This window comes from Salmo salar, chromosome 15 (genome assembly GCF_965601325.2).
Source record: "Salmo salar chromosome 15, fSalSal1, whole genome shotgun sequence".
NCBI classification, from domain to species: Eukaryota; Metazoa; Chordata; class Actinopteri; order Salmoniformes; family Salmonidae; genus Salmo; species Salmo salar.
Genome location: NC_138305.1, coordinates 67,114,475 through 67,136,043, shown reverse-complemented (window position 1 = coordinate 67,136,043; position 21,569 = coordinate 67,114,475). Strand labels below are relative to the sequence as shown.

At 44.3% G+C, this 21,569-nt stretch overlaps 1 protein-coding gene across 1 annotated transcript in view; it reads left to right on the top strand.

The window, feature by feature from the left end:
- The window catches only part of LOC106571845 (metabotropic glutamate receptor 7), a 136,744-nt gene that overhangs the window by 103,541 nt on the left and 11,634 nt on the right, over nucleotides 1-21,569 (top strand). The window contains exons 7-8 of the mRNA XM_045695915.2: nucleotides 12,593-12,732; nucleotides 18,994-19,929. Of these exons, the coding sequence (XP_045551871.1) occupies nucleotides 12,593-12,732; nucleotides 18,994-19,929 (1,076 nt within the window). The remainder of the gene's footprint in view (nucleotides 1-12,592; nucleotides 12,733-18,993; nucleotides 19,930-21,569) is intronic.

Below are 21,569 nucleotides of genomic sequence, written 5' to 3'. Positions count from 1 at the left end.
ACTACCGGTCAAAAGTTTTAGAACACCTACTCATGCAAGGGTTTTTCTTTATTTTTACTATTTTATACATTATAGAATAATAGTGAAGACATCAAAACTATGAAATAAAACATAAAGAATCATGTAGTAACCAAAAAAGTGTTAAAGAAATCAAATTATATTTTATATTTGAGAGTCTTTAAATAGCCACCCTTTGCCTTAATGATAGCTTTGCACACTCTTGGCATTCTCTCAACCAGCTTCACCTGGAATGCTTTTCCAGCAGTCTTGAAGGAGTTCCCATATATACTGAGCACTTGTTGGCTGCTTTTCCTTCACTCTGTGGTCCAACTCATCCCAAACCATCTCAATTTGGTTGATGTCGGGAGATTATGGAGGCCAGGTCATCTGATGCAGCACCCCATCACTCTCCTTCTTGGTAAAATAGCCCTTACACAGCCTAGAGGTGTGTTGGGTCATTGTCCTGTTGAAAAACAAATGATAGTCCCACTAAGCCCAAACCAGAAGGGATGGCGTATCGCTGCAGAATGATGTGGTGGCCATGCTGGTTAAGTGTGCCTTGAATTCTAAATAAATCACAGACAGTGTCACCAGCAAAGCACCCCATCACCATAACATCCCCTCCTCCATGCATTACGATGGGAAATACACATGCGGTTTTCATCCGTTCACCCACACCGCGTCTCATAAAGACTTGCCGGTTGGAACCAAAAATCACCAATTTCCACCATTCTAATGTCCATTGCTCGTGCAAGTCCTAATGTCCATTGCCCAAGCAAGTCTCTTCTTATTATTGGTATCCTTTAGTAGTGGTTTCTTTGCAGCAATTCGACCATGAAGGTCTGATTCACGCGGTCTCCTCTGAACACTTAAAGTTGAGATGTGTCTGTTACTTGAACTCTGTGAAGCATTTATTTGGGCTGCAATTTCTGAGGCTGGTAACTTATCCTTATAACTTATGAACTTATCCTCTGCAGCAGAGGTAAATCTGGGTTATCCATTCCTGTGACGGTCCTCATGAGAGCCAGTTTCATCATAGCACTTGATGATTTTTGCCACTGCACTTGAAGAAACTTTCAAAGTTCTTAAAAGTTTCCGTATTGACTGACCTTCATGTCTTAAAGTAATGATGGACTGTCATTTTTCTTTGCTTATTTGAGCAGTTTTTTTGCCATAATATGGACTTGGTCTTTTAGCAAATAGGGCTATCTTCTGTATACCCTGTACCTTGTCACAGCACAACTGATTGGTTCAAACGCATTAAGAAGGAAATAAATTCCACAAATTAACTTTTAAGGTACACCTGTTAATTAAAATGCATTCCAGGTGACTACCTCATGAAGCTGGTTGAGAGAATGCCAAGAGTGTGCAAAGCTGTCATCAAGGCAAAGGGTGGCGATTTGAAGAATCTCAAATATAAAATATATTTTGATTTGTTTAACACTTTCTTTTGTTACTACATGATTCCATGTGTTATTTCATAGTTTTGATGTCTTCACTAATATTCTACATACAAAAGAAATACAACTTTGGACTAGTGGTGTATTTATAATTTGAAACTGATATTTGAATGAAAATACACCTAATTGACAACAACAAAATGTTTCTTTGATATTTTACGCATGCCATATTGACCAAAAATGAAGTAGCCAAAATGTATACATTTAATATAATATACTTTTAGCATTCAAAAGTATGAATTTGCCTTTTTTCATTTTTCTAAGGTATTATCTTAGTTGTACTGGCAAACTTGATGTAAAGAAATGCCATTGGTTATCATAATGGAATTTTGGGTAAGGGGCTAAATCTTATCAACTATACCAATCAAAATACCCTTTCTTACTGATAAAAATGGTTTATGATTAGATACAAGGGGAATGTTCCACAGGTCAATAATAAAAACAGAGAGGCAGCAAGAATATTTAGAATTCTGCCTGAAAAACAATTTCTTGTTCCAATTTTTTTTTTATCAATGGATTTAAGCAAAAATTCATAGGCATGTAGATACACTAACCAAGCATTAACACACTGAATAACATTTTGTTGTTACTACTGATGCTGTGTTACTTTGTTCCCCAGTCTTCCTTATGAGTTACCCTGCTATTTGTCAATGGGTCCGCACAATTCATTCAGTCTTAGAAAAAGGGTTCCAAAAGGGTTCCCTGGCTGTCCCCAAGGAGAACTCTTTTTGGTTCCAGGTAGAACCCTTTTTCGTTCCAGGTAGAACTATTTTGGGTTCCATGTACCCAATATTCATACTCAAGTGAAAGTCACCCAGTAAAATACTTCTTGAGTAAAAGTATATATTTAAGTATCAAAAGTAATTGTAGTTGCTCAGATATACTTATGTATCAAAAGTGAAAGTAGAAATAATTTCACATTCCTTGTATTATGCAAACCAGACGGCACAATTTTTTTGTTTTTTAAGTTTACGGCTAGCCTGGGGCACACTGCAACACTCAGACATAATTTAAAAATGAAGCATTTGTGTTTAGTGAATCTGCCATATCAGAGGCAGTATGGATGACCAGGGATGTTCTCTTGTTATGTGTGTGAATTGGACCATTTTCATGTCCTAGGCATTCGAAATGTAACGAGCACTTTTTGGTGACAGTTTTTACATTACATGACATTATTTTCTTTACTTTTGTATCATGGCGCCGGAGATGATGGCTGACGTTTTACGTGTTCCAACTGTGTTTTTTTGTTGTTTTTTTGCGTTGTTTGTAACTTTTTTTTAACTTATTTTGCACATAATGTTGCTGCTACCGACAGAACAGCGATTACTCACCATGAACTGGCAGAAGCTTTTTTTTCCATTAACGAGCCCGACGTGAAGGACATACTGCTTTCCCAGGAACAGGCCCAAATCCCTGTCATTTCCATGAAGAGAAGACAGAGAAAAAAGAGGGCGGAGGTCGGGCTACCTTCTGAGAATTCATAGGCGATTGAATAAACTTCCACTGCCTTCTGTTCTACTAGCCTTACAACCTGGAATTAAAATATATATTTTTGGGGGGGTTTGTATCATTTCATTTACACAACATGCTACCACTTTGAAGATGCAAAATATTTTTTATTGTGAAACAAGCAAGAAAAAAGACTTGAGCGTGCATAACTATTCACCCCCCCAAAGTCAATACTTTGTAGAGCCACCTTTTGCAGCAATTGCAGCTGCAAGTCTCTTGGGGTATGTCTCTATAAGCTTGGCACATCTAGCCACTGGGATTTTTGCCCATTTTTTCAAGGCAAAACTGCTCCAGCTCCTTCAAGTTGGATGGGTTCTGCTGGTGTACAGCAATCTTTAAGATTCTCAATTGGATTGAGGTCTGCGATTTTACTAGGCCATTCCAAGACATTTAAATGTTTCCCCTTAAACCACCCGAGTGTTGCGTTAGCAGTAGGCTTAGGGTCGTTGTCCTGCTGGAAGGTGAACCTCCATCCCAGTCTCAAATTTCTGGAAGACAAACAGGTTTCCCTCAAGAATTTCTCTGTAATTAGCGCCATTCATCATTCCTTCAATTCTGACCAGTTTCCCAGTCCCTGCCATCTTGGGGTGATGAGAGGTGTTGGGTTGGCGCCAGTTTTCCTTGATGGCCAAAAAGCTACATTTTAGTCTCATCTGACCAGAGTACCTTCTTCCATATGTTTGGGAGTCTCCCACACCAAACGTGTTTGTTTATTTTTTTATTGAAGCAATTACTTTTTTCTGGCCACTCTTCCGTAAAGCCCAGCTCTGTGGAGTGTATGGCTTAAAGTGGTCCTATGGAAAGATACTCCAATCTCCTCTGTAGAGCTTTGCAGCTCCTTCAGGGTTACCTGGTCTCTTTGTTGCCTCTCTGATTAATGCCCTCCTTGCCTGGTCTGTGAGTTTTGGTGGGTGGCCCTCTCTTGGCAGGTTTGTTGTGGTGACATATTCTTTCCATTTTTTAATAATGGATTTAATGGTGCTCCATGGGATGTTCAAAGTTTCGGATATTTTTTTATAACCCAACCCTGATCTGTACTTCTCCACAACTTTTTCCCTGACTTGTTTGGAGAGCTCCTTGGTCTTCATGGTGCCGCTTGCTTGGTGGTGCCCCTTGCTTAGTGGTGTTGCAGACTCTGGGGCCTTTCAGAACAAGTGTATATATACTGAGATCATATGACAGATCATGTGACACTTAGATTGCACACAGGTGGATTTTATTAACTAATTATGTGACTTCTGAAGGTAATTGGTTGCACCAGATCTTATTTAGGGACTTCATAGCAAAGGGGGTGAATACATATGCACACATCACTTTTCCGTTTTGAATTTTTTTTGAATTTTTTAAACAAGTTATTTTTTCATTTCACTTCACCAATGTGGACTATTTTGTGTATGTCCATTACATGAAATCCAAATAAAAATCCATTGAAATTACAGGGTGTAATGCAACAAAATAGGAAAAACACCAAGAGGGATGAATACTTTTGTAAGGCACTGTAATTCTATCCTCCTGATTCCTGATTACAAGCAAAAATTAAAGCAGGAAGCACCAGTGACTTGGTCAATATAAAAAGTGGTCAGATGAAGCAGATGCTAAGCTACAGGACTGTTTTACCAGCACAGACTGAAATATGTTCCGGGATTCTTCCGATGGCATTGAGGAGTAAACCACATCAGTCATTGGCTTCATCAATAAGTGCATTGATGACGTCGTCCCCACAGTGACCGTATGTACCCCAACCAGAAGCCATGGATTCCAGGCAACATCTGCACGGAGCTAAAGGCTAGAGCTGCCACTTTCAAGGAGCCGGACTCTAACCCTGAAGCTTATAAGAAATCCCGCTATGCTCTCCGACGAACCATCAAACAGGCAAAGCGTCAATAGAGAACTGAGATCGAATCGTACTACACCGGCTCTGATGCTCGTTGGATGTGGCAGGGCTTGCAAACTATTACAGACTACAAAGGGAAACACAGCCGAGAGATGCCCGGTGAAACGAGCCTACCAGATGAGCTAATCTAATTCTACGCTCGCTTTGAGGCAAATAAGACTGAAACATGCATGAGAGCACCAGCTGTTCAGGACAATTGTGTGATCACACTCTCCACAGTCGATGTGAGTAAGATCTTTAAACAGGTTGCAGGGCCAGACGGATTACCAGGACGTGTACTGCGAGCATGCGCTGAGCAACTGGTTGGCATGTCTTCACTGACATTTTCAACCTCTCCCTGTCCGAATCTGTAATACCAACATGTTTCAAGCAGACCACCATAGTCCCTGTGCCCTAAAAACACTAAGTAACCTGCCTAAATAACTAAAGCCCTGTAGCACTCTCGTCTGTAGCCATGAAGTGCTTAGAAAGGCTGGTCATGGCTCACATCAACACCATTATCCCAGAAATCCTAGACCCACCCCAATTTGCATTCTGCCCTAACAGATCCACAGCTGATGCAATCTCTATTGCGCTCCACACTGCCCTTTCTCACCTTGACAAAAGGAACACCTATGTGAGAATGCTATTCATTGACTACAGCTCAGCGTTCAACACCATAGTGCCCTCAAAGCTCATCAATAAGCTAAGGACCCTGGGACTAAACACCTCCCTCTGCAACTGGATCCTGGACTTCCTGCCATCCAGGACCTCTATACCAGGCGGTGTCAGAGGAAGGCCCTAAAAATTGTCAAAGACTCCAGCCACCCTAGTCATAGACTGTTCTCTCTGCTACCGCATGGCAAGCTGTACCGGTGCACCAAGTCTAGGACCAAGAGGCTTCTAAACAGCTTCTACCCCCAAACCATAAGACTCTTGAACATCTAATCAACTTTCTACCCAGACTATTTGCATTGCCCCCACTCTTTTGTGCCAGTGCTACTCTCTGTTATTATCTATGCATAGTCACTTGAATAACTCTACCTACATGTACATATCACCTCAATTACCTCGACTAACCGGTGCCCCCACACATTGACTCTGTACTGGTACCCCCTGTATATAGCGTGACTATTGATATTTTATTGCTGCTCTTTAATTACTTGTTCCTTTTATTTCTTATCATATTTTTTAAACTGCGTTGTTGGTTAGGGGCTTGTAAGTAAGCATTTCACTGTAAGGTCTACACCTGTTGTATTCGGCGCATGTGACTAATATTTTTTTATTTGATTAGAAAATGTGCCAAAAATATAAGTAGTAAAGTAAAATACAGATACCACAAAAAGGTACTTAAGTTGTACTAGTAGTATTTTTACTTAAGTACTTTACACCACTGCAAATCTCTGTGCTCTTTACTGTATCCTGGCTGGGCTGTCTGTGTGCACGTACGCGTGCACGTGGGCATGTTCACATGTGTATATGTTAGAGTATGTGAATATACATGTTTGTGTGGCCATGTGTGCGTGCCTGTGTGAGTTGTCTTAGTTGTTCTCCCTGCTGCGCTGGAGACAGAGCTCAAGAGAGTGAAGGAAAGAGAGCCCCCAGTCCACCCACACTGCTCGACACAGTACAGCAACAATGCACTTTTGTAATGTCTTAGTTCAGAGCCCCATGCGAATGTATGAATCTTTCATCTTATACGACACTCTCACAAAGCTGTCAACACAGATAATTTTGTTCCCTTGGAAATAACAGGAAACGTAAAATAGAATGGAATTTGTAATGGCTTCCTATCTGCAAGGAGAGCCACACTGCTTAATTATTTGCTTACTGACTGTGTGTGTGTAGGGTGGGGGGAATTCTTTGTACTGCAATGTGCATGGTACAAGACAGTCTTGTAGTCCTGTCATACCAACTGCTTCCAGTGTACTATGTCAACACCTTGTCAACAAATAGATACAGTATGTCAACTCTATTCTCTGTCTGTTGGAAGCAGAAATGACAGATTGTTGACTACCACCCCTGTGTGTGTTTTTTGTTGTTTCAATTTCCTTCTAAAGTGGATTCTGTCGTACTGCAACTACTGTATACTGTACTGTACCAGTCAAAAGTTTGGACACACCGACATTCAAGGGTTTTTTGTTATTTTTACTATTTTCTATATTGTAGAATAATAGTAAAGACATCAAAACTACGAAATAACACATATGGAATCATGTAGTAATCCAAAAAATGTTAAACAAATCAAAATATTTATATTTTAGATTCTTCAAAGTAGCCACCCTTTGCCTTTATTACATTTTTGCACACTCTTGGCAATCTCTCAACCAGCTTCATAAGGAATGCTTTCCAAACAGTCTTGATATGCTGAGCACTGCTTTTCCTTCACTATGCGGTCCAACTCATCCCAAACCATCTCAATTGGATTAAAGTCAGGGGAATGTTGAGGCCAGGTCATCTGATGAAGCACTCCATGACTCTCCTTCTTGGTCAAATAGCCCTTACACAGCCTGGAGGTGTGTTGGGTCATTGTCATGTTGAAAAACAAATGATAGTCCCACTAAGCGCAAACCGGTTGGGATGGTGTATCGCTGCAGAATGCTGTGGTAGCCATGCTGGTAAAGTGTGCCTTGAATTCTAAATAAATCACAGACAGTGTCACCAGCAAAGCACCCCACACCATCACACCTCCTCCTCCATGCTTCACGGTGGGAACCACACATGCGGAGATCCTCCGTTCAGCTATTCTGTCTCACAAAGACATGGCGGTTGCAACCAAAAATCCAAAAATTGGACCAAAGGACAGATTTCAAAGGTCTAATGTCCATTGCTCGTGTTTCTTGGCCCAAGCAAGTGTCTTCTTCTCATTGGTGTCCTTTAGTAGTGGTTTCTTTGCAGCAATTCGACCATGAAGGCCTGATTCACGCAGTCTCCTCTGAACAGTTGACGTTGAGATGTGTCTGTTACTTGAACTCTGTGAAGCATATTTTTAGGCTGCACTTAAAGAAACTTTCAAAGTTCTTGAAATTTTCCGGATTGACTGACCTTCATGCCTTAAAGCAGAGATGAACTGCCGTTTATCTTTGCTTATTTGAGCTGTTCTTGCCATAATATGGACTTGGTCTTTTACCAAATAGGGCTATCTTCTGTATACCACCAATACCTTGTCACAACACAACTGATTGGCTCAAATGCTTTAAGCAGGAAAGAAATTCCACAAATTCACTTTTAACAAGGCACACATGTTAATTGAAATGCATTCCAGGTGACTACCTCATGAAACTGGTTGAGAGAATGCCAATGAGTAGGTGTTTCCAAACTTTTGACTGGTACTGTATGTTTAGTGCAACTATCGGTAGCGTAACACTTTACCTGAGCCTTTTGTCTTATTATGGGCTACACAATTATGACATAATACTGACACAATTGATGTCCTAAACATTTATTTACATTTACATTACATTTAAGTCATTTAGCAGACGCTCTTATCCAGAGCGACTTACAAATTGGTGCATTCACCTTATGATATCCAGTGGAACAACCACTTTACAATAGTGCATCTAAATCTTTTAGGGGGGGGGTTAGAAGGATAACTTTATCCTACTTTATCCTTTTTCCTTAAAGAGGTGGGGTTTCAGGTGTCTCCGGAAGGTGGTGATTGACTCCGCTGTCCTGGCGTCGTGAGGGAGCTTGTTCCACCATTGGGGTGCCAGAGCAGCGAACAGTTTTGACTGGGCTGAGCGGGAACTGTGCTTCCTCAGAGGTAGGGGGGCCAGCAGGCCAGAGGTGGATGAACGCAGTGCCCTTGTTTGGGTGTAGGGCCTGATCAGAGCCTGAAGGTATGGAGGTGCCGTTCCCTTCACAGCTCCGTAGGCAATCACCATGGTCTTGTAGCGGATGCGAGCTTCAACTGGAAGCCAGTGGAGAGAGCGGAGGAGCGGGGTGACATGAGAGAACTTGGGAAGGTTGAACACCAGATGGGCTGCGGCGTTCTGGATGAGTTGTAGGGGTTTAATGGCACAGGCAGGGAGCCCAGCCAACAGCGAGTTGCAGTAATCCAGACGGGAGATGACAAGTGCCTGGATTAGGACCTGCGCCGCTTCCTGTGTGAGGCAGGGTCGTACTCTGCGAATGTTGTAGAGCATGAACCTACAGGATCGGGTCACCGCCTTGATGTTAGTGGAGAACGACAGGGTGTTGTCCAGGATCACGCCAAGGTTCTTAGCACTCTGGGAGGAGGACACAAGGGAGTTGTCAACCGTGATGGCGAGATCATGGAACGGGCAGTCCTTCCCCGGGAGGAAGAGCAGCTCCGTCTTGCCGAGGTTCAGCTTGAGGTGGTGATCCGTCATCCACACTGATATGTCTGACAGACATGCAGAGATGCGATTCGCCGCCTGGTTATCAGAAGGGGGAAAGGAGAAGATTAATTGTGTGTCGTCTGCATAGCAATGATAGGAGAGACCATGTGAGGATATGACAGAGCCAAGTGACTTGGTGTATAGCGAGAATAGGAGAGGGCCTAGAACAGAGCCCTGGGGGACACCAGTGGTGAGAGCGCATGGTGCTCTCTGCATGTCTCTCGCCACGCCACCTGGTAGGAGCGACCTGTCAGGTAGGACGCAATCCAAGCGTGGGCCGCGCCGGAGATGCCCAACTCGGAGAGGGTGGAGAGGAGGATCTGATGGTTCACAGTATCAAAGGCAGCAGATAGGTCTAGAAGGATGAGAGCAGAGGAGAGAGAGTTAGCTTTATTTATGACAGCTGATGTTAGCTTATGACAACTGACAATACATTTCCTTGACACAAACCACTGCTTATTGGCGAAATATTCTGCACACATTCGGAGTGGAAGTTGTTTCAGTGAATTAGCTCAATTGAGCTCTTCTAATACACCTTACACTACTCAGTATCTTCAACAGCTTTGGAAATGGCCACATTAATATTCTGTATGACTAATGCGCTGGAAACCTAAGGAGAAAACGAAAGCAACTCATTGACTTTGATGGTCATACAAACTTTGATAGAGTGGCAGATTCGGTTCTCCCATGAGATTTGTGTATACTTCAGGTCTCTTCCTGTATGTATGGTGCATCTAAATGAGGTTTTACTCCCCATAATCTCGTTTCTTGCTGCTAGAGGGGAGATTTTAGCCTTGCTCTTTTGTAAAATGTTCAATGACAAATGTCCTTGAAAATTAACTTGCGTGTAGGCTACTGAAATTCCCTCTTGACAAAAACTAAAAAGAAAGGTGTTCAGAATTGGGGTACAGCCTCTACCTAACAAAGCCAAAGGCCTACACAAAACATAAAGGCAACATGTCCCCCACAACCATTTTGGACAGGTGTTATTGGTCATTCCCCTTTTAGACTTTTTATAGTCAGGATTATTACTGCAGTCATTTCCCATGCCACATCTGATTCGAGTCCCCCGTCCCCGTCCAATTTTAGAAATGGTGTCTACTATGCCTTTGAGTTATTGTATGCACTGCCAAGGTTAACTCACTGTTGAACTGAAGGAGTAATAGTCCTTCTTACAATGGCAGGATGAGAGGCATCGACCTCACTGTGTGTTGTATAAATCAATTCAAATCAAATGTTATATGTCACATGCGTCGAATACAACAGTTGTAGACCTTACAGTGAAGTGCTTACTTACAAGCCCTTAACCAACAATGCAGTTTTAAGAAAAATATGTGTTAAGTAAAAAATATAAAACAAAAGTAACAAATAATTCAAGAGCAGCAGTGAAATAACACTAGCGAGGCTATGTACAGGGGGTACCGGTACAGAGTCAATGTGCGGGGTCATTGTTTAGTCGAGGTAATTGAGTTTATATGCACATGTAGGTAGAGTTAAAGTGACTATGCATAGGGGTCTATGTCACATCAAAAAAGCAGGGCCAAACATTTCTTCTTAGTTGGTTTTACGGAAAGTTCTCACGGACATCTTCATTATGGCGAGGTCATACACATATACACATGCACATAGATAGCCTACACAACTATACACACACACACACAAATCAGGCCACAGACTTCATTTCTCGAATACCATGTTGCAGGTGTCCAGAACCTTCAGTAAGTTAATTAGCCTGCGGTCCTCTGCTTGCTACAAACTGCGACCAGATGGGGACCGTATGATGCTTTGGCTGACCTATTTATCTTACTTTGCTTCATCTCCTGTCCAGCATGTGTGATTGAGATGGTTTACTTTTGAACTGAGGAAATGTGAATCCGTCTTGAAGAAAGGGCACCTTATGATATGCACAGATGTGATAACCTAAAGCTGAACACTGCTTCATTGATGCTATGCATAGACCTAATGATGTATCACACAGCTCTGAAAAATCACAGCTCAGGTCAGAGACCTGGCCGGGTGGTGCCAAAATAACAACCTATCCCTCAACATAACCAAGACTAAGGAGATGATTGTGGACTACAGGAAAAGGAACACCGAGCACGTGCCCATTCTCATCAACAGGGCTGAAGTGGAGCAGGTTGAGAGCTTCAAATTCCTTGGTGTCCACATCAACAACAAATTACAATGGTCCAAACACACCAAGACAGTCGTGAAGAGGGCACGACAAAGCCTATTCCCCCTCAGGAAACTAAAAAGATTTGGCATGGGTCCTGAGATCCTCAAAAGGTTCTACAGCTACAACATCGAGAGCATCCTGACCGGTTGCATCACTGCCTGGTACGGCAATTGCTCGGCCTCCAACCGCAAGGCACTTCAGAAGGTAGTGCGTACGGCCCAGTACGTCACTGGGGCAAAGCTGCCTGCCATCCAGGACCTCTACACCAGACGATGTCAGAGGAAGGCCCTGAAAATTGTCAAAGACCCCAGCCACCCCAGTCATAGACTGTTCTCTCTACCCCTGCTACGCTCTGTTTATCTTATATGCATAGTCACTTTAGCTATACATTCATGTACATACTACCTCAATTGGCCCGACCAACCAGTGCTCCCGCACATTGGCTAACCGGGCTATCTGCATTGTGTCCCACCACCCACCAACCCCTCTTTTTACGCTACTGCTACTCTCTGTTCATCATATATGCATAGTCACTTTAACCATACCGACATGTACATACTACCTCAATAAGCCTGACTAACCGGTGTCTGTATATAGCCTTGCTACTCTTATTTTCAAATGTATTTTTACTGTTGTTTTAATTCTTTACTTACCTACACACACACACACACATACCTTTTTTTTCGCACTATTGGTTAGAGCCTGTAAGTAAGCATTTCACTGTAAGGTCTACACCTGTTGTATTCAGCGCACGTGACAAATAAACTTTGATTTGATGCTGAAGTGCTCAGATGTGAAATGTAGGGCTGCGGTGTGGTGTTGGATAGCCTTAGTACACACTCTTTCACAGCAGAGCAATCATCTCAGTCAGTAGGGAGTTAGCTGACTTGCTAGCCTTCTAATGGGGACAGGATATGAGTCATGGTCATTATGAATAGGCCATTAGCACATGAGCACACCCTGTGGCCCTCGATGTCCACAGAACCGTTTATAGCTTGTAAACGACAGAACAAGGGACACTAGGTTAAATGTCAATGTTTCTCTCACAGGGGTTTATGTACTGTTGGCCCAATGAAGACCAACCACAGGCCTTTAATGGTTGAATCTTAAAATAAAAAGGCCATGTGTAATTAATTTATTTGCACAAATATGTACTCAATATTAAAACTAACACATTAATTTTCAATTTCTCCTTCCTTCTGTCTTCCTGCAGGTAGTGCAGGCACGTCGGTTATGTTTAATAAAAACGGTGACGCCCCGGGACGCTACGACCTGTTCCAGTTTCAGATGACCAACTCCAGTGTTCCTGAGTACAGGCCCATCGGACAGTGGGTGGAGACCCTCCAACTCAGGGTAAGTTTAAGGCCTGTAATCTAGGCTGGGACCAAGGACACATGGTCCAAGAATCCTTAGAATACTTATAATGGCCTTATTTGATTATATTTATGATCTATAGAGATACATTTAATTCATTTTAGAAAAATGTAAGTGGATAATAGGCCGAATCTACCACATAACCAAAGCTGATTTTTGAAGGTGCTGGAGGCAGAAGGCAAAACAGGAAAAAGTCGATGCACACTTCCAGTCAAATGCACATTGTTTTAAATAGTATCAAAGCTTTCAGTCAGTCGACTTTCATCAGAACATGCTTTGATGAAGGCTCTGATGAAAGTCGACTGGCTGAAAGCTCAGCTACTATTTAAAGCAATTTGCATCGGACTGAAAGTGTGCAGAGACTTATTCCTTTTTATCAGAGAAATGTAAGTGCAAACGAGGCACTTGAGAAAATGGTGATTGATTGGCCGCTAATTAGTACAAAACTTGTTTAGGAAGAGCAATGTAAAATCAAATTGAGGAATTAGCCTATAGTCCTGAGAATGTTGCTGTTGCTTTTTGGCAAGACGACGATAAGTTGTCTAAATCGGAAAAAGACTGACGCCTGTCTAATGAAATATGTTTGTCAAGAAATATTGAGGAGACAGATGATATTGATAATGTCATCTCTGATGAAGAGCTGCATCAAAATGTGTGTCTAAAAGTGGCTTAAATCCACCCTGACAACAAACCCAACAAACCACCCCTCCTTCCAAAAAAATAAATTAGCCGTATCAGTCCAAGGTGACAAATCTTGCTTTGTGGTCTCCATAGCAACAGTGGTGTTGGTCTCATTACTGTTTCCAGCCGGAGAGTCAGTGTTTAATCAGGAACTGTTCCAGGGAGTAACATGTCCACATAACAAATCACAGCCCCCAGCCCCTGCACAGATAACTGATAGCAGATCATAATCCACTGAGACAGCATTGAGACAACACATTTGTCATACAGGTACATGTGAGCTGCAGGACATGAGAGAGTAGCATGTACAGGAATGCTCACACACTGTAGCCGTTGTAGGTTTTGGCTTGCACTAAGGTATTGTACAGACAAAAGGAGTAGATTTTAAGACAGCTGAATGTTTTTGGTTGTGTAATATCTTAAAGCCTCAGGACAGACTTTAATGTGATTATTATCAGAGCAATTTACAGAATCATTGGTTTTTGGGAGCCAGAGATACGGGGAAAATTATACAACTTGTGATGTGGGATGACGAAGAGTTCTTCAACATGACTTCAAATCAAAATGTATTTGTCACATGCGCCGAATACAACACACAATACAGTCAAATGATTACTTACAAGCCCTTAACCAACAATGCCGTTTTAAGAAAATACCACCCAAAAAGTAAGAGATGAGTAACAAATAATTACAGAGCAGTAAATAACAATATCGGGGCTATATACAGGGGGTACCAGTACAGAGTCAATGTGAGGGAGCACCAGTGTCGAGGTAATTGAGGTAATATGTACATGTTAGTAGAGTTATTACATTTACATTTTACATTTAAGTCATTTAGCAGACGCTCTTATCCAGAGCGACTTACAAATTGGTGCATTCACCTTATGATATCCAGTGGAACAACCACTTTACAATAGTGCATTTAAATCTTTTAAGGGGGGGGGGGGGGGGTTAGAAGGATTACTTTATCCTATCCCAGGTATTCCTTAAAGAGGTGGGGTTTCAGGTGTCTCCGGAAGGTGGTGATTGACTCCGCTGTCCTGGCATCATGAGGGAGCTTGTTCCACCATTGGGGTGCCAGAGCAGCGAACAGTTTTGACTGGGCTGAGCGGGAACTGTGCTTCCTCAGAGGTAGGGGGGCCAGCAGGCCAGAGGTGGATGAACGCAGTGCCCTTGTTTGGGTGTAGGGCCTGATCAGAGCCTGAAGGTATGGAGGTGCCGTTCCCTTCACAGCTCCGTAGGCAAGCACCATGGTCTTGTAGCGGATGCGAGCTTCAACTGGAAGCCAGTGGAGAGAGCGGAGGAGCGGGGTGACGTGAGAGAACTTGGGAAGGTTGAACACCAGACGGGCTGCGGCGTTCTGGATGAGTTGTAGGGGTTTAATGGCACAGGCAGGGAGCCCAGCCAACAGCGAGTTGCAGTAATCCAGACGGGAGATGACAAGTGCCTGGATTAGGACCTGCGCCGCTTCCTGTGTGAGGCAGGGTCGTACTCTGCGAATGTTGTAGAGCATGAACCTACAGGATCGGGTCACCGCCTTGATGTTAGTGGAGAACGACAGGGTGTTGTCCAGGATCACGCCAAGGTTCTTAGCACTCTGGGAGGAGGACACAAGGGAGTTGTCAACCGTGATGGCGAGATCATGGAACGGGAAGTCCTTCCCCGGGAGGAAGAGCAGCTCCGTCTTGCCGAGGTTCAGCTTGAGGTGGTGATCCATCATCCACACTGATATGTCTGACAGACATGCAGAGATGCGATTCGCCGCCTGGTTATCAGAAGGGGGAAAGGAGAAGATTAATTGTGTGTCGTCTGCATAGCAATGATAGGAGAGACCATGTGAGGATATGACAGAGCCAAGTGACTTGGTGTATAGCGAGAATAGGAGAGGGCCTAGAACAGAGCCCTGGGGGACACCAGTGGTGAGAGCGCGTGGTGCGGAGACAGATTCTCGCCACGCCACCTGGTAGGAGTGACCTGTCAGGTAGGACGCAATCCAAGCGTGGGCCGCGCCGGAGATGCCCAACTCGGAGAGGGTGGAGAGGAGGATCTGATGGTTCACAGTATCAAAGGCAGCAGATAGGTCTAGAAGGATGAGAGCAGAGGAGAGAGAGTTAGCTTTAGCAGTGCGGAGAGCCTCCGTGACACAGAGAAGAGCAGTCTCAGTTGAATGCCCAGTCTTGAAACCTGACTGATTAGGATCAAGAAGGTAATTCTGAGAGAGATAGCAGGAGAGCTGGCCAAGGACGGCACGTTCAAGAGTTTTGGAGAGAAAAGAAAGAAGGGATACTGGTCTGTAGTTGTTGACATCGGAGGGATCGAGTGTAGGTTTTTTCAGAAGGGGTGCAACTCTCGCTCTCTTGAAGACGGAAGGGACGTAGCCAGCGGTCAAGGATGAGTTGATGAGCGAGGTGAGGTAAGGGAGAAGGTCTCCGGAAATGGTCTGGAGAAGAGAGGAGGGGATAGGGTCAAGTGGGCAGGTTGTTGGGCGGCCGGCCGTCACAAGACGCGAGATTTCATCTGGAGAGAGTTGGGAGAAAGAGGTCAAAGCACAGGGTAGGGCAGTGTGAGCAGGACCAGCGGTGTCGTTTGACTTAGCAAACGAGGATCGGATATCGTCAACCTTCTTTTCAAAATGGTTGACGAAGTCATCCGCAGAGAGGGAGGAGGGGGGGGAGGGGGAGGAGGATTCAGGAGGGAGGAGAAGGTAGCAAAGAGCTTCCTAGGGTTAGAGGCAGATGTTTGGAATTTAGAGTGGTAGAAAGTGGCTTTAGCAGCAGAGACAGAAGAGGAGAATGAAGAGAGGAGGGAGTGAAAGGATGCCAGGTCCGCAGGGAGGCGAGTTTTCCTCCATTTCCGCTCGCTATTAAAGTGACTATGCATAGATAATAACATAGAGTAGTAGCAGCATAGAAAGGGGGGGGGGGGGCAATGCAAATAGTCTGGGTAGCCATTTGATTAGATGTTCAGGACTCTTATGGCTTGGAGGTAGATGCTGTTTAGAAGCCTCTTGGACCTAGACTTGGCGGTCCCGGGACTGCTTGCCTTGCGGTAGCAGAGAGAACAGTCTATGATTAGGGTGGCTGGAGTCTTTGACAATTTTTAGGGCCTAGTACATCACTGGGGCCAAGCTTCCTGCCGTCCAGGACCTCTATACCAGGCGGTGTCAGAGGTCCTGGACGGCAGGAACCTTGGCCCCAGTGATGTACTAGGCCATTCGCACTACCCTCTGTAGTGCCTTGCGGTCGGAGGCCGAGCAGTTGCCATACCAGGCAGTGATGCAACCCGTTAGGATGCTCTCGATGGTGCAGCTGTAAAATCTTTTGAGGATTTGAGGACCCATGCCAAATCTTTTCAGTCTCTTTTCAGTCTTTTCAGTCTTCACAACTGTCTTGGTGTGCCTTGGGTTTGATTCCCACGGGGGGCCAGCACAGAAAAAAAATGTATGAAATGAAATGTATGCATTCACTACTGTAAGTCGCTCTGGATAAGAGCGTCTGCTAAATGACTAAAATGTAAATGTAAAATGTGTGCTTGGACCATGTTAGTTTATTGGTGATGTGGACGCCAAGGAACTTGAAGCTCTCCACCTGCTCCACTACATCCCTGGTCAAAGACAATGGGGGTGTGCTCGGTCCTCCATTGAATCCCGGGACCATATTCCAGTCTGTGCTATCAAAATAGTCCTGTAGTTTAGCATCTGCTTCATCTGACCACATTTTTATTGACCGAGTCACTGTTGCTTCCTGCTTAAATTTTTGCTTGTAATCAGGAATTATGGTCAGATTTGCCAAATGGAGGGCAAGGGAGAGATTTTTACGCATCTCTGTGTGTGGAGTAAAGGTGGTGTAGAGTATTTTCCCCTCTGGTTGCACATTTGACGTGCTGATAGAAAATAGGTAAAACTGATTTAAGCTTCCCTGCATTAAAGTCCCCGGCCACTAGGAGCGGCGCCTCTGGATTAGCGATTTCCTGTTTTCTTATGGCGGTATACAGCTCATTGAGTGCAGTTTTAGTGGCAGCATCGGTCTGTGGTTGTATGTAGACAGCTACGAAAAATACAGATGAAAACTCTCAAGGTAGATAGTGTGGTCTACAGCTTATCATGAGATACTCTACCTCAGCCGAGAAAAACCTCGAGAATTCCATTTACATTTTACATTTTAGTCATTTAGCAGACGCTCTTATCCAGAGCGACTTACAGTAGTGAATACATTTCATACATATTTTTTTCCCCTATCGTGCACCAGCTACAGATATGCATAGGCTCTCACCCCGTTACCAGAGGCTGCTGTTCTATCCTGCCGATAGTGTATAACCTGCCAGCTGTATGTCATTAATGTCATCGTTCAACCACGACTAGTTGAAACATAAGATATTACAGTTAATATCCCGTTGGTAAGATATATGTGCTTTCAGTTCATCCCATTTATTTTCCAGGGATTGAACGTTAGCTAACAGTACTGATTGCAAAGGCAGATTAGCCACTCATCGTCTGATCCTCACAAGGCACCCCGATCTCTTTCATCGAAATCTCAGTTTCTTTCTCCAGCGAATGACGGGGATGAGGGCCTGTTCGGGTGTTTGGAGTATATCCTTCCCGTCCGACTCATTAAAGAAAAATTCTTCATCCAGTCGAGGTGAGTAATCGCTGGTCTGATGTCCAGAATCTCTTCTCAGTCATAAGAGACGGTAGCAGCAACATTATGTATAAAATAAGTTACAAGCAATGCAAAAAATAAAATAAAATAGCACAGTTGGTTAAGAGCCAATAAAACGGCAGCCATCCCCTCCAGCGCCATCATGATAAGATGACTTGTACTGACTTTAAGGTTTAACCTCAAGTCTGACTTTAAGGTTAAACTAACATTGTCGTCAAAGAAATCCACAAGAGTGTTGAGGCTCAGTATCTTTTAAGTAATTCAGTAACCTTCTCTAAATTCTGTCTGTAGTCGACTCCACATCTTTGTGACAATATATCGATTCTGAAGAGAAATTCCCCCTCTAAAACTATTGTAAAATTGAAATTTTTAAGGTGGTAAATCTGATTCTCCTAAACTAATCCCATTTTACATACCTCTGGCTCCTGCACTCTTTATTAATCGCATAACATACTGCATTTGTCTGGCATTTCATTGTTTCTCTCTTTTAATTGTACTTAATAAAAATGCAAGTGCTGTCTCCATGGTGATATCAATTACTCTTGAATACGGAATAGGACACTTGAAAGTATATTGGCTTATTTTTGTTATTCTTAGCAATCTTATGATTGGAAATACTTAAAATAATTGATGATAGAGATATTGTATTCTCCGCTGCAACAACTCAGTGGAGGTTATATTAATTGTTATTTAGAGTATTGTGCTTTCTGCAGTAGTAGCGAGTTAGCCAGTAAGACATGGTGTGACATGTACCTCATCCTGTATGCACACACCAAGTCCAGGCCCATTTGCCTGTCAGGTAGATGTAAACCGCTTCATCCCTATCGACTAGCCCTCTTATCTGAAGTGCTACCTCCACTGCTTATCTCCCTCTCGCCTGTGTCCTCTCTCTTTCTCTCAGCTCGAGGAGTTGCAGTGGCCAGAAGGGGAGCCGGATGTCCCTATCTCTGTGTGCAGTCTGCCCTGTAAGACAGGTGAGAGGAAGAAGAGGGTAAAGGGCATGCCATGCTGCTGGCACTGTGAGCTGTGTGATGGCTACCAGTACCAATATGATGAGACCTTGTGCCGCCTGTGCTCCTACGACATGAGACCCGACCCAAACCGGACGACCTGCCAACCTATCCCCATCGTCAAGCTGGAGTGGCACTCCCCCTGGGCAGTCATTCCCGTCTTCCTCGCCATACTGGGCATCATCGCCACCATCTTCGTGATGGCAACGTTCGTACGCTACAACGACACACCTATTGTGCGGGCATCGGGCCGCGAGCTGAGCTATGTGCTGCTGACGGGCATATTCCTGTGCTACATCATCACCTTCCTGATGATCGCCAAGCCCGATGTGGGCGTGTGCTCCTTCCGGAGAATCTTCTTGGGCCTGGGGATGTGCATCAGCTACGCCGCACTGCTCACCAAGACCAACCGCATCTACCGGATCTTTGAGCAGGGCAAGCAGACGGTGACCGCCCCACGTTTCATCAGCCCCACCTCCCAGATCGCTATCACCTCCTCCCTCATCTGCCTGCAGCTGCTGGGCGTGCTCATCTGGTTCGCCGTGGACCCGCCCAACACCATCATCGACTACGACGAGCAAAAGACCATGAACCCCAACCTGGCGCGTGGCGTGCTGAAGTGTGACATCACGGACCTGCAGATGATCTGTTCGCTGGGCTACAGCATCCTTCTGATGGTCACATGTACCATCTACGCCATCAAAACCCGGGACGTGCCAGAGGACTTCAACGAGGCCAAGCCCATCGGCTTCACCATGTACACCACATGTATTGTGTGGCTGGCCTTCATCCCCATCTTCTTTGGCACGGCCCAATCTGCAGAGAAGGTGAGTCATCCCTCTCTCCCTCCTTCCGCCTGCGCTGCTTCCGCTCCTTCCAGCCTGTGTTTTATCTCATACAAACACACACACTGACACTGACACACACATAGAGATGCAAAAACAGACACACACATAAGCAAACGCACACACACAGTGGCTGTGTGTGTTCAAGACTCATTTTCTTTTGATTTCAAATTCATATAGCTTAGATGTGCATAAAAAAACCCACACAAGGACCGCAGGAGACGTAAATAGGCATTGTAAAGGGGAGGGGGGCATTCTAAGAAGATGAATGCTGTGAGATGCCTGAGGAGAGCATGGAAAAGAGAGGGGTAGTAATTATCTTAGCTCTCACGCCTGGGGCTCAACACTATTATGCCTCATCCTGTGGAGGAAGAGGAGGTGGAGGAGGAGGAGGTGGAGGAGTAGGTGGAATAGGAGGAGGAGGAGGAGAAGAAAAAGGGGATAAGTCGTCTGACTCAAGACATTCCATTCCTTGACAATGTGCACTTTAGAAATGCACTTGACATCAGCAGTTACTGGAGTTGATTGAGAATCCTGACCCCCTGTGCTAGTCATTGCTTATCTGAACAGTATTGGTCAGAATACAGACGCATTTATCTGCTCTATTCATGAGCTGCGTGTGATGCTTGGCAGGCCTTGTGTACATGATGTAGCTGAGTGGATGTTTTCCACTGACAGAATATCGACGTCGACAGGAAAGTGTTACTCCTAACCTTTTTAAAGAGCCGCACCGTTCAATATCCTTCCTGCTAGGCTACGGAAAGAGAGAGATCACAATATTATTTTCCTCATCAATTTGCCTCTGATTTCATAGATGAATTACACTCTCAGAAGCGATTAGGAGTTCATTATGTTACACTCAGTGACTAGAGAGCCTGTAATGTGTTTATCTATCTTCATGCAGTTAACTCTTACAGAACACTGGCTATCGTCTTACATACTCCTAAGCCACAAAGAAAGTGCTAGCCTCTTGATGCAAGGTTATTTGTAGGCCCACTCCTGTGGTCTTCAGCAGATAGGGAGGAGTGGTGTTTACAGGGACCCCTCCATTACCCCTTAAGTGTGTGTGTGTGTGTGTGTGTGTGTGTGTGTGTGTGTGTGTGTGTGTGTGTGTGTGTGTGTGTGTGTGTGTGTGTGTGTGTGTGTGTGTGTGTGTGTGTGTGTGTGTGTGTGTGTGTGTGCGCACATCTGCGCATGTACATATCTGTGTGTGTTTGCTTTGCGGACAGGGACTGATTGCTGTATTTGACCAGGCTCCTTATCTCAAAATTACCTTGCACTTGTTGCTTTCGACTGAAAAGCCCCCGTTTGATTTAGATTTATCTTGGACATTCAGGGACTCCGATTATCTAAAGATGTGTCGCATCATGGTGGCGATACGATACCAGGCAACTCCTAATATTGAGCCAAAGATTGAGATATCCAGTTGACCTTATGTTATTGTATCTTGCTTTGATCGCACAGCCAAAGTTCTATTGTGTATTGACTGAATTCTCTACAGCTCCGCGCCATTCCGATGCCTGCCCTTGTTTTCCCGCACCTGTGCCTACCCCACACCCAAACCGATGTTGTGTGAAGCCATGTACACATGGCAACAAAAGATCACACAGCGGTCTTTGCCC